This window comes from Heterodontus francisci, chromosome 5 (assembly GCF_036365525.1).
Source record: "Heterodontus francisci isolate sHetFra1 chromosome 5, sHetFra1.hap1, whole genome shotgun sequence".
NCBI lineage: Eukaryota > Metazoa > Chordata > Chondrichthyes > Heterodontiformes > Heterodontidae > Heterodontus > Heterodontus francisci.
The window spans coordinates 133,186,931-133,200,444 of NC_090375.1; the positions used below are offsets into that span (position 1 = coordinate 133,186,931).

The following is a 13,514-nucleotide window of genomic DNA, read 5'->3' on the forward strand; positions in this document are numbered from 1 at the left end:
TGATTCACCTTTCCTGTTGGGTTATTGTGTCGTAGAGGAATGTATATTTGTTGTAAATGATGCAATACTTCTTCAAATACTAGCCATTGCCTGTCTACCATCAAATCTTTTAATGTATTTTCCCAATTCACCACAGCCAACTTGCCCCTCATACCTTCATCGTTTCCTTTGTTTAGACTTAAGACCCTAGTTTCAGAATGAACTATATCTCTTCCAAACTTGATGTAAAATTCCATCATATTGTGGTCACTATTTCCTAAAGGCTCATTTACAGCAAGGCTATTAATTAGCCCTTTCTCATTACATAATACTAAACCTAAAATTGGCCGTTCCCTAGTTGGTTCTTCAACATACTGCTCCAGAAACGCATCCTGCACATACTCCAGTAATTCATCCTCCACAGCATTAGTGCTAATTAAGCTTACCCAGTATACATGTAAATTGAAGTCATTATTATTGTAATGCCCATTACAATGTAGCTCTAATTTCCTGACTTATACCGTGCTCAACATTACCACGACAGTTTGGTGACTGTCATGCAGACCCCCCACTTGCCAAGAATGAGGCATTATTAATTTTGTCATATTAACATTGATTTTAAACTGTTGCTGGAGTGAGGAAATAACTTGTTAAACAGATCAGCTATGGCTGGAAAAAATATTCGCATACTAACAGACAGTGCTTGGAGGGACAAAGGGGCTATTTCCTGCTCCAATTTAACCCACAATGCACTTTGAGCATCAGGCAGTTTATGTAAGAAGAGACATTCCAGGGTCGGCTAAGACAAGAGAATCCACAAACAGACGTGGTCAGACCAGCTAGTCACATGACTAACCTGCTCGGCAACCTGTGTTTTTTCTGAATTGTATAAAGAGTTTGAACTGGAACAAAGACTGTTTGCTCCTGGAATGAGAAGACCTCTCCGATCTGCTTTCTCACAAGCCTCTGGTCCCACTGAGGACACATGAACTTCAAGAGAGAAAAGTCTCCGACATCAAACAAGGCTTAAGAATAATACTGGGCCCCAACGAAAAGCAAGACCTACTTAAATCAAGGACTCAACAGCGAGCTCCAAGATCAGTAACCATAACCATCTTCAGATGTTGCCTCAAACGTTTCCACTTTATTTCTTTTGCTCTTTTCTGTCTCTATCTACAAGTGTGTATCGCGTATGCATGCTAGCATGGACGCATTGCGTATCCGTAGGTGTTAACCAAGTTAGAATTTAAGTTTAACAAAGTTCAACCTTTTTTCTTTAAAGCTACGAAAACCTGTCTGTCTAGTTTCTTTGCCTTATAATTGGAAGTTAGTGAACAAGGATTCACTAAGAGGGAGCTAAAAAAAAAACGGCGTATATAAAATTAAACTCTGTTGGGGTAAGACTTAGAGGCTTAGAGGGACCCCTAGACCCCTTTCTCACCAGGTTGTAACAGTGGCCTGTAAACAACTCCCACCAATGTTTGCTGCCCCTTGCTGTTTCTTAGATGCACCCGAACTGATTCTACGTCTTGCTCCTTTGATCCAAGATCCTCTCTCACTAAAGTACTGATGTCGTCCCTTATTAACAGCACTACCCCACCTCATTGTCCCCTCAGCCAATCCTTTCTAAATGAAGAATATCCCTGAATATTCAGTTCCCAGTCCTGGTCACACTGTAACCACATCTCCGTAATGGGGAGCAACCTTTTCCATGAAGTGGGTAAAAAAGCAGAAGTGACCCTTCACCATGCCTTGGACTTTACCTCGGACTTTGTTATTGAACACAATAAAATAATTGCTTAGACTGGTATCTGTCTTTGGTTCAGTCCATATTGTGGGTTAAGGTTCTTAAGCATCTCTCTGGATACCATCCATGCTCTCTAATATAGATTCCTATTTAGGATAGGCAAGATAAAATGACTGCTGCCTGAACCCTGAACAACTCAGCAAAGTGACACTTGAGAAATTAAGCATTACAGATGAAGAGACAAAACATGTCCCTTCAGTTGTCTAATCCTTGCTGCAATTCACAATTTAATTATCATCCCACTCTGCATATTTTAAAATTCAAAATGTTTTGCCCATTCATTGATGAGTTTGAATCCAGAATAGGGTTACTTTCCCCATCAATTAAAACAGGAAAAACGTTCTTTTGTAAAAGAAAGGGTGTGAAATATAGCATATTCAAGGTAGATAAGGATACAGGGAAATAACAGGCCTATTTTAAGAAGTATTTAAACTAGTATATTAGCCTACAAGCTACTGAATGTAGTTTGAAGATATTCAGCAAGTGAGGCGCCAGAAAAACACTTGATGCATAGAATAACTGTACGAAGAGTCTAAAATAAATTGATGGCCAAGTGAGTAAAAAGGTGACAGAGCAAGTTTGTGCAGAGTGAATATAAAGGCAGAAATTTGGTACTAAGAAGGAGTGCAAATGAATCTGAACAAACAAGCCAGGTACACCTAAAAATTAGTTCGAGAGTTAATGCTTGTGAGTTTTGCAAAAGCTGTGAGGACAGAAATGGTTGGAGCGGGAACCAGACCTGTGATGTGTGCAACAAGCATGATCGGTACATCCAAGAATGACAAAGCATCCAGGAGATGTAAATATGCATGAACAGTCAGAGGGACATGTTCTTTCAACAGAAAAATGTTGAGCACAAAGACCAACAAATTATACTGTGAACATTTACTAAGATAATATGCTCCAGGTGGCATGCGACCCACAGATAGAGAGGAAGACTAAAGCAGAGGGGACGAAGTGGGTGACCACTCAAAGGGAGAAACAGCACAGGGAAACTCTGTGGGTCTGGACTTGTGCAATGGGTATCCAATTTGTGACAATTATGAAGATAAGGCCAGCAACACCAGGGCACTGTAGAGTAAGGGATTACCAATGGAAAATAGAGTGTCAATGTCCAGGAGAACAGATGCATGTTGGAGCTTTCATAATGCGGCAACAGACAGCCTGATTTTTAGCCATGACAGTGCAGTTTGGCATATTCCTCTAGGACTATGGGACATAACTGAATGAAAACATTTTTGGAAAGGGAAGTATATCAATAAAAAATGTTGTGGTTCATTTGGAAACACATGAAACAGCGAAGAGTAGGATGCAGGTTTTGCAGAGGGAGGTTGAAGAGTGAAGTTCCAAGATGAGCACACATGAGCGTTCCAAGGGCGGCACAGTGGCAAGCACAGCAGCCTCACAGTTCCAGCGACCCGGGTTCGGTTCTGGGTACTGCCTGTGCGGAGTTTACAAGTTCTCCCTGTGAGTTCTCCGCGTGGGTTTTCGCCGGGTGCTCCGGTTTCCTCCCACAGCCAAAGACTTGCAGGTTGATAGGTAAATTGGCCATTATAAATTGCCCCTAGTAGAGGTAGGTGGTAGGGGAATATAGGGAAGGTGGGGATGTGGTAGGAATATGGGATTAGTGTAGGATTAGTATACATGGGTGGTTGATGGTCGGCACAGACTCGGTGGACCGAAGGGCCTGTTTCAGTGCTGTATCTCTAAATAAATAAATAAATGAGGACAAGACCTCAAGCACAGTAATCTCAAGGTTACTCAAAGAACTGGACTGTCTCTGCCAGTCATGGATGAGTTGGACGTACAGCCAATAAAATCAGAACTCAGTGATGCTGCTGATTCTCTAGCCAGCAGAAAATCCCCTGGGAAGGACGGCATTACCCCTGAAATCAAGAGTGCCAAGCCTGCTATACTTTCAGCACTGCACGAACTGCTTTGCCTGTGCTGGGATGAGGGAGCAGTACCACAGGACATGCGCGATGCCAATATCATCACCCTTTATAAGAACAAGGGTGACTGCGGTGACTGCAACAGCTACTGTGGAATCTCCCTGCTCAGCATAGTGGGGAAAGTCTTGGCTCGTGTCGTTTTAAACAGGCTCCAGAAGTTGGCTGAGCGTGTCTATCCTGAGGCACAGTGTGGTTTTTGAGCAAAGAGATCCACCATTGATATGCTGTTCTCCTTTCGCCAGTTACAGGAGAAATGCCGTGAACAACAGATGCCCCTCTACGTTGCTTTCATTGATCTCACCAAAGCCTTTGACCTCGTCAGCAGACGTGGTCTCTTCAGACTACTAGAAAAGATCGGATGCCCACCAAAGCTACAAAGTATCATCACCTCATTGCATGACAATATGAAAGGCACAATTCAGCATAGCGGGGCCTCATCAGACCCCTTTCCAATCCTGAGTGGCATGAAATAGGGCTGTGTTCTCGCACCCACACTGTTTGGGATCTTCTTCTCCCTGCTGCTCTCACATGCCTTCAAGTCCTCAGAAGAAGGAATTTTCCTCCACACAAGATCAGGGGGCAGGTTGTTCAACCTTGCCCGTCTAAGAGCGAAGTCCAAAGTACGGAAAGTCCTCATCAGGGAACTCCTCTTCGCCGACGATGCTGCTTTAACATCTCACACTGACACGCGACAGGAAGTCCTGTGACATTGATCACAAGTCGTGGGAGTCAGTTGCCAGCGATCGACAGAGCTGGCGGGCAACCATAAAGGCGGGGCTAAAGTGTGGCGAGTCTAAGAGGCTTAGCAGTTGGCAGGAAAAAAGACAGAGGCGCAAGGGGAGAGCCAACTGTGTAACAGCCCCGACAAACAATTTTATCTGCAGCACCTGTGGAAGAGTCTGTCACTCCAGAATTGGCCTTTATAGCCACTCCAGGCGCTGCTTCACAAACCACTGACCACCTCCAGGCGCTTACCCATTGTCTCTCGAGACAAGGAGGCCAAAGAAGAAGACTCAAAGAACTGGACCAGTTCAGCAGAAACAAAATAAATACTTCAAAGCACAATTAGACACATGGGTAGGATTTTTTGTTCTGGTTTTGCCAATAGTTATCCCTCAAACATCACAAAAGCAGATTGTCTGGTCATTATCACATTGTTGTCTGTAGCAGTTTGCTGTGCACATACTGGCAGCTGCATTTCCTACTTTACAATAGTGAGTACACTTCAGAAGTACTTCATTGGCTGTAAAGCTCTTGGAGACATCCAGTGGTCATGAAAGACGCTATAAAACTGTAAGCATTCCTTTATTCTTTCGTGGCAGTAGCAGGGGAGGGCTGAAAAGTAGCAGGGATTTATTATTTTGCCTATTTTGGCCCCAAATGCATCTTCTGGCATTGTTTCTGCCGAAATAAAGCTTGGCATATTTCAGTGAAGTGATAATGATAAGAGTTGTATGTTATGACCTCAGTGAGACTGTTAATGTTAAAAATACAAGATATGAACCCCCAGACCAATTTAAAGAATTGCACAAGATTTCACATTTTGAGACTGTCATTTGAACAACTAAACTATAAGAAATCCTCATTAACTAAACAGTACTTTGGAAGTAGCTGATACCCCAAATCATAAAGCTAGGTATTTTCTTGACTTATTAAAATACTTGAAAACCCACACTTAGATGTTACACAATCCTTTTTGATGGCAAAGTCTTAGTGGTTAAAAGTCCCAAACTCTTCCCAGTTGCTTTTCGCTCACTTCTCTCTGCACTTCCGACCTGGACGCCGATGAATAAGATAATCCCTAGTGATCCTGTTGGCCTTTTCCTGCTTTAGGATAGGTTCATGTCTTCTCAGCCCTTGAGGCTGGTTGTCTGCCTTTCTCTTCCTTTCATTCTTACAGCCTGCCTGCCTTCAGAAAATTTGTTAAATTTATCTGAAATCAAAAGTCAATAGCTCATTGTCCTTTTCCAATATGCAAAGTCCACAAGTCTGGTTTCAGCATAGCCACCCTGGCTTTTCATTGTTTCTAGGTATTAGCAGCTGCCATGCACATTTGCATCCTCAGAATCACTGACTCCTTGTTTACGATCCAAAAGTCTGGGAGGATGAAACCCATTGTTCTTCAGGTGTTCTACCCCTGCAGTCTCTGTTTTTCAAAAAAAAGTCTTGCTCCGTGTTCTCTTCTTGTCCTGTTAATCAAGATTTCCGTCTTGTCTTTAAGCAGAGTTGATGTGAGGTCACCTGACTTCTCTGACTCCATCTTAAACTTTTAATAATCAGAGCCTTTTTTCAAAAACATAACCATATTACCAATTCCAGTCTTCATAACATGGATGCATCACATTTTCTAAGCTAGCTAAGAAAATGGGAAGAGGATGGACATAGACATTTGCTAGGAGAGGCGCTATGTCGTCAGGCATTTAAATCTCACAACATTAAGTGCAATGGCGATGGGAGCCACTGTTACATTCATCCACTGCTGCAGATTTGTACAGGCAAATGGAGAGGAACTTTTCTTTTTAGCAAGGCCCTATTTAAGCTGTCAGAGACATCCAACTGCAGTTGGCGCCAGTTATTTGCAGCAGCAAGCTCCCCAGCACAGGCAGAAAAGCAGCAGATGCCCACCCAAAGAATTTACAATAAGGTTGACCCAGAGACTTTTTCAGGGTCAGTGCTGGGTCACTTGGGCAGCAGCTGACAACTAGCAATCTGTGGTTCTGGAAGGCCTGAGAAGGATGTTCTCTCTGCTTGGAATTCCCATGTACTACTCTAACTTTGTGTTCAGTGGTGGACCTCACGAAACATTTCAATTTTTTAAAATGCTTAACTCTAAAATAAATGGCCAGAATTTTACACCCCCCAAGAGAGCAGGTTGGGGTTGGGTGGGGGGTGGGGGGGGGGGGGGGGGGATGGCGGAAAGAGGGGGGCATAAAATGGAATGGGAGGCTGGGGTGCCCTTCCTCGCCTCCGTTGCCAATTTACGCGGGGTTGCGGTGGTGGTGAGAAATGGCCCGCCCACCACAGGCCAATCAAAACCCTTAAGTGGTCAATTATCTGCCACTGAAGGGCCTCCATCTACCGCCATGGCTAATTTACTTTTGTCTGGTGGGCAACTGAGGCCTCAGAAAACCTGCCTGTTAAAACTAGGCAGCATCCTAGCAGGCTGGGGGAGGGGGGCCTCCTGATCAGCCCCCAAAACTCCAACTGCCCCCAATGCACAAAAAGCCCCTTGCCTCACTGGGGCCCGACCAACTGTCCCTGTCAAGGCCCTAAAAACATAGCTCATCTCCAGGGCCGTCCATCAGCTTCCTCTTGCAGCTGGATGTAGTCCCAGCAGTGGCCACCGCTCCTGGTGGCACTGTTGAGACTAAGCTGTCAGCCTGCTGATTGGCCAGGACTTCCTGCCTCAGTGAGGTGGAAGTCCTGCCCAAGACCAATTAAGGGCCTGGAGGGCTTAAAATCTGGTCTGGATCCCCAGGCCCGGCAGAGGCTGGCTTGCCACTGACTTTTTGGCCGGTGGACTGGTTTCCCCCACCAAATCCACTGTAAAACTCCTGCCAATATTACAAAATGAAGATTAAACTACTTAAATAATTGGGTCACATGATGCGGTATCATGAAAAAGATACTTACTGTATTTGGAACTTTAAATAGATTCTTTGGGGCTGGTTGGGCCTTACAGGCTTTCAAGTAGTTTGCCCAGTTAAACTCCTCTTCTTTATAGCCTGAAAGGAAAGTCAGAATCCTGTCAATAATGGAAATGTTGATCGGGCAGTTTAATTATGTTACAAGAATTTATTTCATAACATCACTAAATAAAATACTGTACAGTGGAATTTTCTCTACAGAAGTCCCAAATGTAGGATTGTTTCAGTGGCGGTCAGTTCAGGATCTGTGATTGCCTGACCAAACTAACCCTTATTCTTGCATAGTATATTTGACTTTCTGGATTTATTCAGAATTACATGACTTTCTTTACTTCTCACACTTCAGCAATTGCAGAGGCAACAATCACTAAGATCAATGTGGTATCATTTTCAAATGTGATCTATGCATATTCTACATACTGCATTGACTTTTGATAACAAGTATTTTTATTTGGCTCCAGTTGAGACTTTCAGACCTTTGGGAAGATGCAGTTTGTGGCTGGTCTTCTCACACCAACCCACCGGATGAATATCAGGTGAGTCAAAGTTAGTCCAGAAATCAAAACACTCAGAATATCCGTCGAAGTGGAGCCTCATGCGAACACCACATACCTGATGGGAAGAAACAGTCAAGTTAAAACTGTTTACAGTAATAACGAAGTAAAATTGGGTTAGCAGTCACTGAGGTTTATCACATATTATATTGCACATGTGAATATATCACCAGAAGAAACCAATTTATGGTCTATGACCGTGGACTGGAGGCCATGTTTTTTCATATGGTTGTTACGAGATCGTAGTGGGTATACATTAATACAGTGCTATTTGAAATATTACATCTAATTTGAATAATAACTGGGAAGACTTTCCACTTTTGCATCTGAGAGTTAGTATAAAAGCCTAAGCAGAGTGCATGAAGGAAATTTGGGTAGGGAGGAACTCAGCTGAGAAAGTCGGGAGGGCTGCATTACAGGCATGCATTCCTCCCCTGATTTTCCTCTACCTAGGTGATTACGTAATTCTTTGCATAAAGGAGGAAATTAGTGGCATACAAATGCTTTGAGCAAGAGAAGGCCATTTGTTTATTTAACCTATAGTTACAAAAATCTCACTAGTTTCTTTACTGTGACTGGAGCTTACGGCACTAAATCACAAGAAACATCTGGACATTTGTCTGTACAAGGCAAGCTTAAACCACTCAATCTCATGGGCCTAATTCAGTGTCTGGAAATGATGTTATGCAGATGGTGTGAAAATGTCAGCATCAAACCTAGGGACAAACCTGGCATGGGAAATAAATACCCAGGCTAAAAATCAATCAAAACATGAGGCAACTACTGTACAGTTCTAACATGAACAACAAATTACCCCAGAACAGAAAAACTTACCTCTGCCACTGACAGCACACAGAACATGGAGGGGTGCCGTGGGTCAATGCCTTCCAATCTCATGCCTACTTTAAATCCATTTTTATTCTGCGGAACTAATTGAAACTGTAAGAAAAGGTGGAATATAAGTGCCTCTTCTCTATAACTGTCTCCAGCTGACTATCCGCAACTGATGTGGCAACTTCAGCCCACATTTAAACCTCTGTCTCGAACTTTGCATTCTAAGGTTTTTAGCACCCAATCCTTACCCAAACCACTACCATTCGTTTGCCTTCCTACTCTTGGAATAACGTCTTAGGCTTGAATTCCTGCTTGGATAACCTCACAGTGACCCTCTATGCCTTTCTCAACATGCTCCAAAAGGCCCATCTTGGCACCCATTGCTTTATCCTTAAAAGCAGCAATCTCAACTGCCCAATTCTCCTACCTCAATGACCTTCTTGTACAATGTGTCTGCTGGGAGCTAATGTCCTTCCCATCCCACGCACCTCAGTAACCAATTCCAAGGGTTCAGTGATCACTGCATTTTCCACCAGAATGTTTGTTCATTCTCAAACAAGGCAGTTGCAATTCATGACCTTGTGAAGCACTGCACGGAAATCATGGCTTTGGCTGAAACATGGCTCATGGATGCCGACAGCTTGACCTTCACTATGCCTCACGATCTGGCTATAGTTTCCATCACCTGCCCAGCCCAAACCACTGCCATGTGGTCCTCATTAACAAATTAAAGCATTATTTATAGCAAATTTTTAATGGTTTTCAATGCTTTTTACCACTTCGCAGTACTTAGTGTGTGTTTTCACAGCAGTTTTGCGATGAGTATAAAACAGGTTGTTACATTTTACTTGAAGGCTTAACATCACATCAGGAGTCATGCAGACTTACAAGGCATTTTCCATCTGGAGATAAAGGAGTAACCTAGGTCACATCATATTATTGCAATTACGTGAAACAAGAATCGGGAATGCAGAGCGCCAGATCATGAGAGAAGCAAGACTTCCCAATCTGTACTCTCAGCAGTCAAGCTGCCATCGCAAAACAGGAGTTAGCTTCACACCCAGAGGTAGCAGGAGGGTATCGCAAAGTTTTGCAGTCCCATTTGCTACTGTAATGTATTCCTATGTTAGGAACATGCCCATTTTGTGATGATGTTATTGAACATGTTATCTGTCCATCTTGGTGTCTCTTTTTCTCCAAATCTCCAAATTCAAGTTCCTCCAAATATATAACAGATTTTGGTTACGAAATGGAATTAAAGTGCAAAACATTTTGCAGCAAAAAGCAGTAGAGATTGTGAAGAACAATATAAGCTACCTCCCAGTGACCTACCTGCTAGGATGGTGAAAATTTTCAATTAAATAATGTTAAGCCTCGTTTCTGAAAATATGTGGCTGTTGAATAGATTCTACAAGGTCCTACTGTCCATCTGATTCTATAACCGACTACACTGGTAAGTATGTTCTCATTAGGCTGACTTAGTTTCTGTATCACTGTTACAAACACAGTAAAATGTTTACTGGGTCACTGTTACATTTGAGAATGAGACAAAATGGCTGTGCCCATGGAATACATCGCAAGTCTAGGAATATATGATAGAGCTCGAGAATCATTCAGTTCATACATTGAAATAACGAACATGGTCTTCACAGCTAATACAAATCAAAGGTGAAAGTGAAGAATCCCTGGATTCGGAATAAGACAATTCTTAAATGCAAAAAAGCAATTTTGCTCACTGAGATTGGCCCGGGAGTGTATGGCTAACAAACCTTCTTGCTTCCAAAATGGCAAAAGATGTGCCATTCAAAATAATTACCACTAAATTGGAGGAACATTGTAATCTGAAGCCACTAACACATAACGAAAAGCTGCAAATTTGGAACCAGAAATCAGAGAAGTAGCATAACAAAAACAGAAAGTGTTGGAAATACTAGCGGGTCTGGCAGCATTTGTGGAGAAACAGGGATAATGTGTCAGGTCTGTGACCTTTCATCAGAATGCTGATGAAATGTCCTCAGACCCGAAACGGAGGCTGGAATTTTATGTCGGGCTGGAGACCTCACTCACTGACCAAAAAGTCAGAGGCAAGCCCGCCTCCGCCGGGCCTGGAAGCTACTCTGTGATTTTACATGGCCCAGGCCCTTAATTGCCCTTGGGTGGGACATCCGCCCCTCTAAGACAGGAATTCTCGCCTCCAAGAGCTGCCAGCAGCTCTCAGTCCCAGTAGCGCTATGGCGAGCAGTGGGCAATGCTGGGACTGCAGCAAGAGGGGTGGCAGCCCCGGAAGTTTGTGGGGCCTTGCCAGGGGCAATCGGCTGGGCCCCGGCGAGGCAAGGGTGGGTCATTTGGGAGGGGTGAGGGGAGTGTAGTTCAATGGGGGCAGTTGGGCTATGGTGAAGGGGGGGGCCCTCCGTGGGACACAGGCTGCTTGATCAGGAGGGGCCCCCGTCGCCTGCAAGCAGGCCACCGGGTTTTACTGGGTAGCCCTCCTAATCTGCCCGCCCGCTGCTGGTAATATAACAGTTATTTTGCCACTTAAAGGCCTTAATTGGCCTGGGGAAAATTGCAGCAGGGGCGGAAGGTGACGGGAACCCCTCCACTTCCCTCTCAATTTTACAACTCCACCTCTAGCCAGCTCCTGTGGAGGGGGAAGTGGGGGGTGGGGGGAGAGAGAGGAGTGTAAAATTCCAACAGTTAACTCTGTTTCTCTCTCCAGAGATGCTGCCAGACATGCTGAGTATTTCCAGCACTTGGTTTTTATTTCAGATTTCCAGCATCCGCGGTATTTTGCTTTTATTGAAGTATTGAAACAGCTGGTGAGTGCATTGTCGCACTGAAGAATTTATCATTATATCACAACTTTGGTTCATTCTTAGACCGTGCATTGCGAGACATATTTGTGTGTGGATTGGTGGATGAAAGAATCCCAAAGTTACTAAAATCTTACATTTGAACTAGCGTGTAAGATCGCTTCTACCATGGAGATGGCATCAAAGAATGCTTGGGACTTTCATCCTCTGCAAGTGACCAGTAGAACTGCTGTTCACTGTCAGAAGGCTTCTGCCAAGTCTAAAGTAGGGAGACCTGATCAGAAGAGTGATGTTGAAGAAAGTTTTGAGTCTTCAACATTATCGAGGTAATGGTAACCATACGGCACAGGTATCTCAGTACAGAAATGTCAAATGCTTTAACAACCAAAAGATAGGCCATATTGCAATTGCCTGCCGAGCGAAGGCCAAAGCAGGGAAGAGAACTCTTTCCAGTAGTAATGGAAAGCAGCAGTGTAACACGGGCAGAGTTCACAATCTTGAAATGAATCCAAAGTGCTTAAACCAAGAGGAGCTAGGGCTATATGGCATTTATGCCACTAGTAATCACTCAACTGACAGAGACTTTGTACAGAGGTGTTGATAAATCAAAAGTGCATCAACATTTGCATTGATACAGCTGTAGATTGCTCCATTATGATTAGAGATGCGTACGAGAGCAAATTCAGTGACGCACATCAAATTGAGGAGGCAGTTCAGTTGAAAACCTCTGATGAGGCAGAATCACAGAATCAGAGAAAGTTTAAGGCACAGAAAGAGGCCACTTGGCCCATCATATCTGTGCCAGCCAAAATACGATCCACCCATTCTAATCCCATTTGGTCCGTAGCGCTACAGATTACTGCACTTGATGTGCAGATCCAGACTCCTTTTGAAGGAGTTGAGGGTTTCTGCCTCAACTACCCTTTCAAGCAGTGAATTCCAGACCCCCACCACCCTCTGGGTGAAAAACTTTTTCCTCATCTCCCCTCTATTTCTTTTACCACTTGAAATCTACGCCCCCTGGTCACTGACCTCTTTGTTAATGTGAATAGACCCTTCACCTCCGCTCTATCCAGGCACATCAAAATTTTGTACATTTCAATCAGATCTCCCCTCAGCCTTCTCTATTCCATGGAGAAAAACCCCAGCCTATCCAATCTTTCATCACTGCTGTATTTTTCCAGTCCTGGCAACATTCTCGTAAATCTCCTCTGTACCCTCTCGAGTGCAATTACACCCTTTCTGTAATGAGGTGACCAGAACTGCACACAGTAATCAAGTTGTGGCCTAACCAATGAGTTATACAGTTCCAGCATAACCTCCCTGCTCTTGTATTCTATACCTCAGCTAATAAAGGAAAGGATTCCATATGCCTTCTTAACCATCTTATTGACCTGTCCTGCTACCTTCAGGAATCTGTGGACATTCACTCCAAAGTCCCTCACTTCATCTACACTTCTCAGTATTTTCCCATTAATTGTGTATTCCTTTGCCTTGTTTGACCTCCCCAAATACATGACCTCACACTTCTCCAGGTTGAATTCCATTTGCCACTTTTCTGCACATCTAACCAAACTGTCAATATCTTCCTGCAGCCTACAGCTATCCTCCTCGCTCGCTACCACACAGCCAATCTTTGTGTCGCTGCAAACTTCTTGTTCATACCCCTACATTTACGTCCAAATCATTAATACATACCACAAAAAGCAAGGGACCCAGTACTGAGCCCTGCGGAACGCCACTAGGAACAGACCTCCAGTGGCAAAAACACCCGTCAACAATTACCCTTTGTTTCCTACCACTAAGCCAATTTTGTAGCCACCTTGCTACATTTCCCTGGATCCCATGGGCTTTTATTTTTTTAAACCAGTCTGCCACATGGGACCTTGTCAAAAGCCTTGCTAAAATCCATGCAGACCACATCAAATGCA

At 43.8% G+C, this 13,514-nt stretch overlaps 1 protein-coding gene across 16 annotated transcripts in view; it reads right to left on the reverse strand.

Moving 5' to 3' along the window:
* Window positions 1–13,514, reverse strand: part of LOC137370059 (lethal(3)malignant brain tumor-like protein 4) — a 456,447-nt gene that overhangs the window by 326,331 nt on the left and 116,602 nt on the right. For all 16 annotated transcript variants that reach the window (XM_068032126.1, XM_068032123.1, XM_068032124.1 and 13 more), the window contains 3 exons: window positions 8,774–8,878; window positions 7,862–7,997; window positions 7,372–7,463 (listed from right to left, as the gene is read on the reverse strand). In XM_068032126.1, coding sequence (XP_067888227.1) covers window positions 7,372–7,463; window positions 7,862–7,997; window positions 8,774–8,878 — 333 coding nt within the window. The remainder of the gene's footprint in view (window positions 1–7,371; window positions 7,464–7,861; window positions 7,998–8,773; window positions 8,879–13,514) is intronic.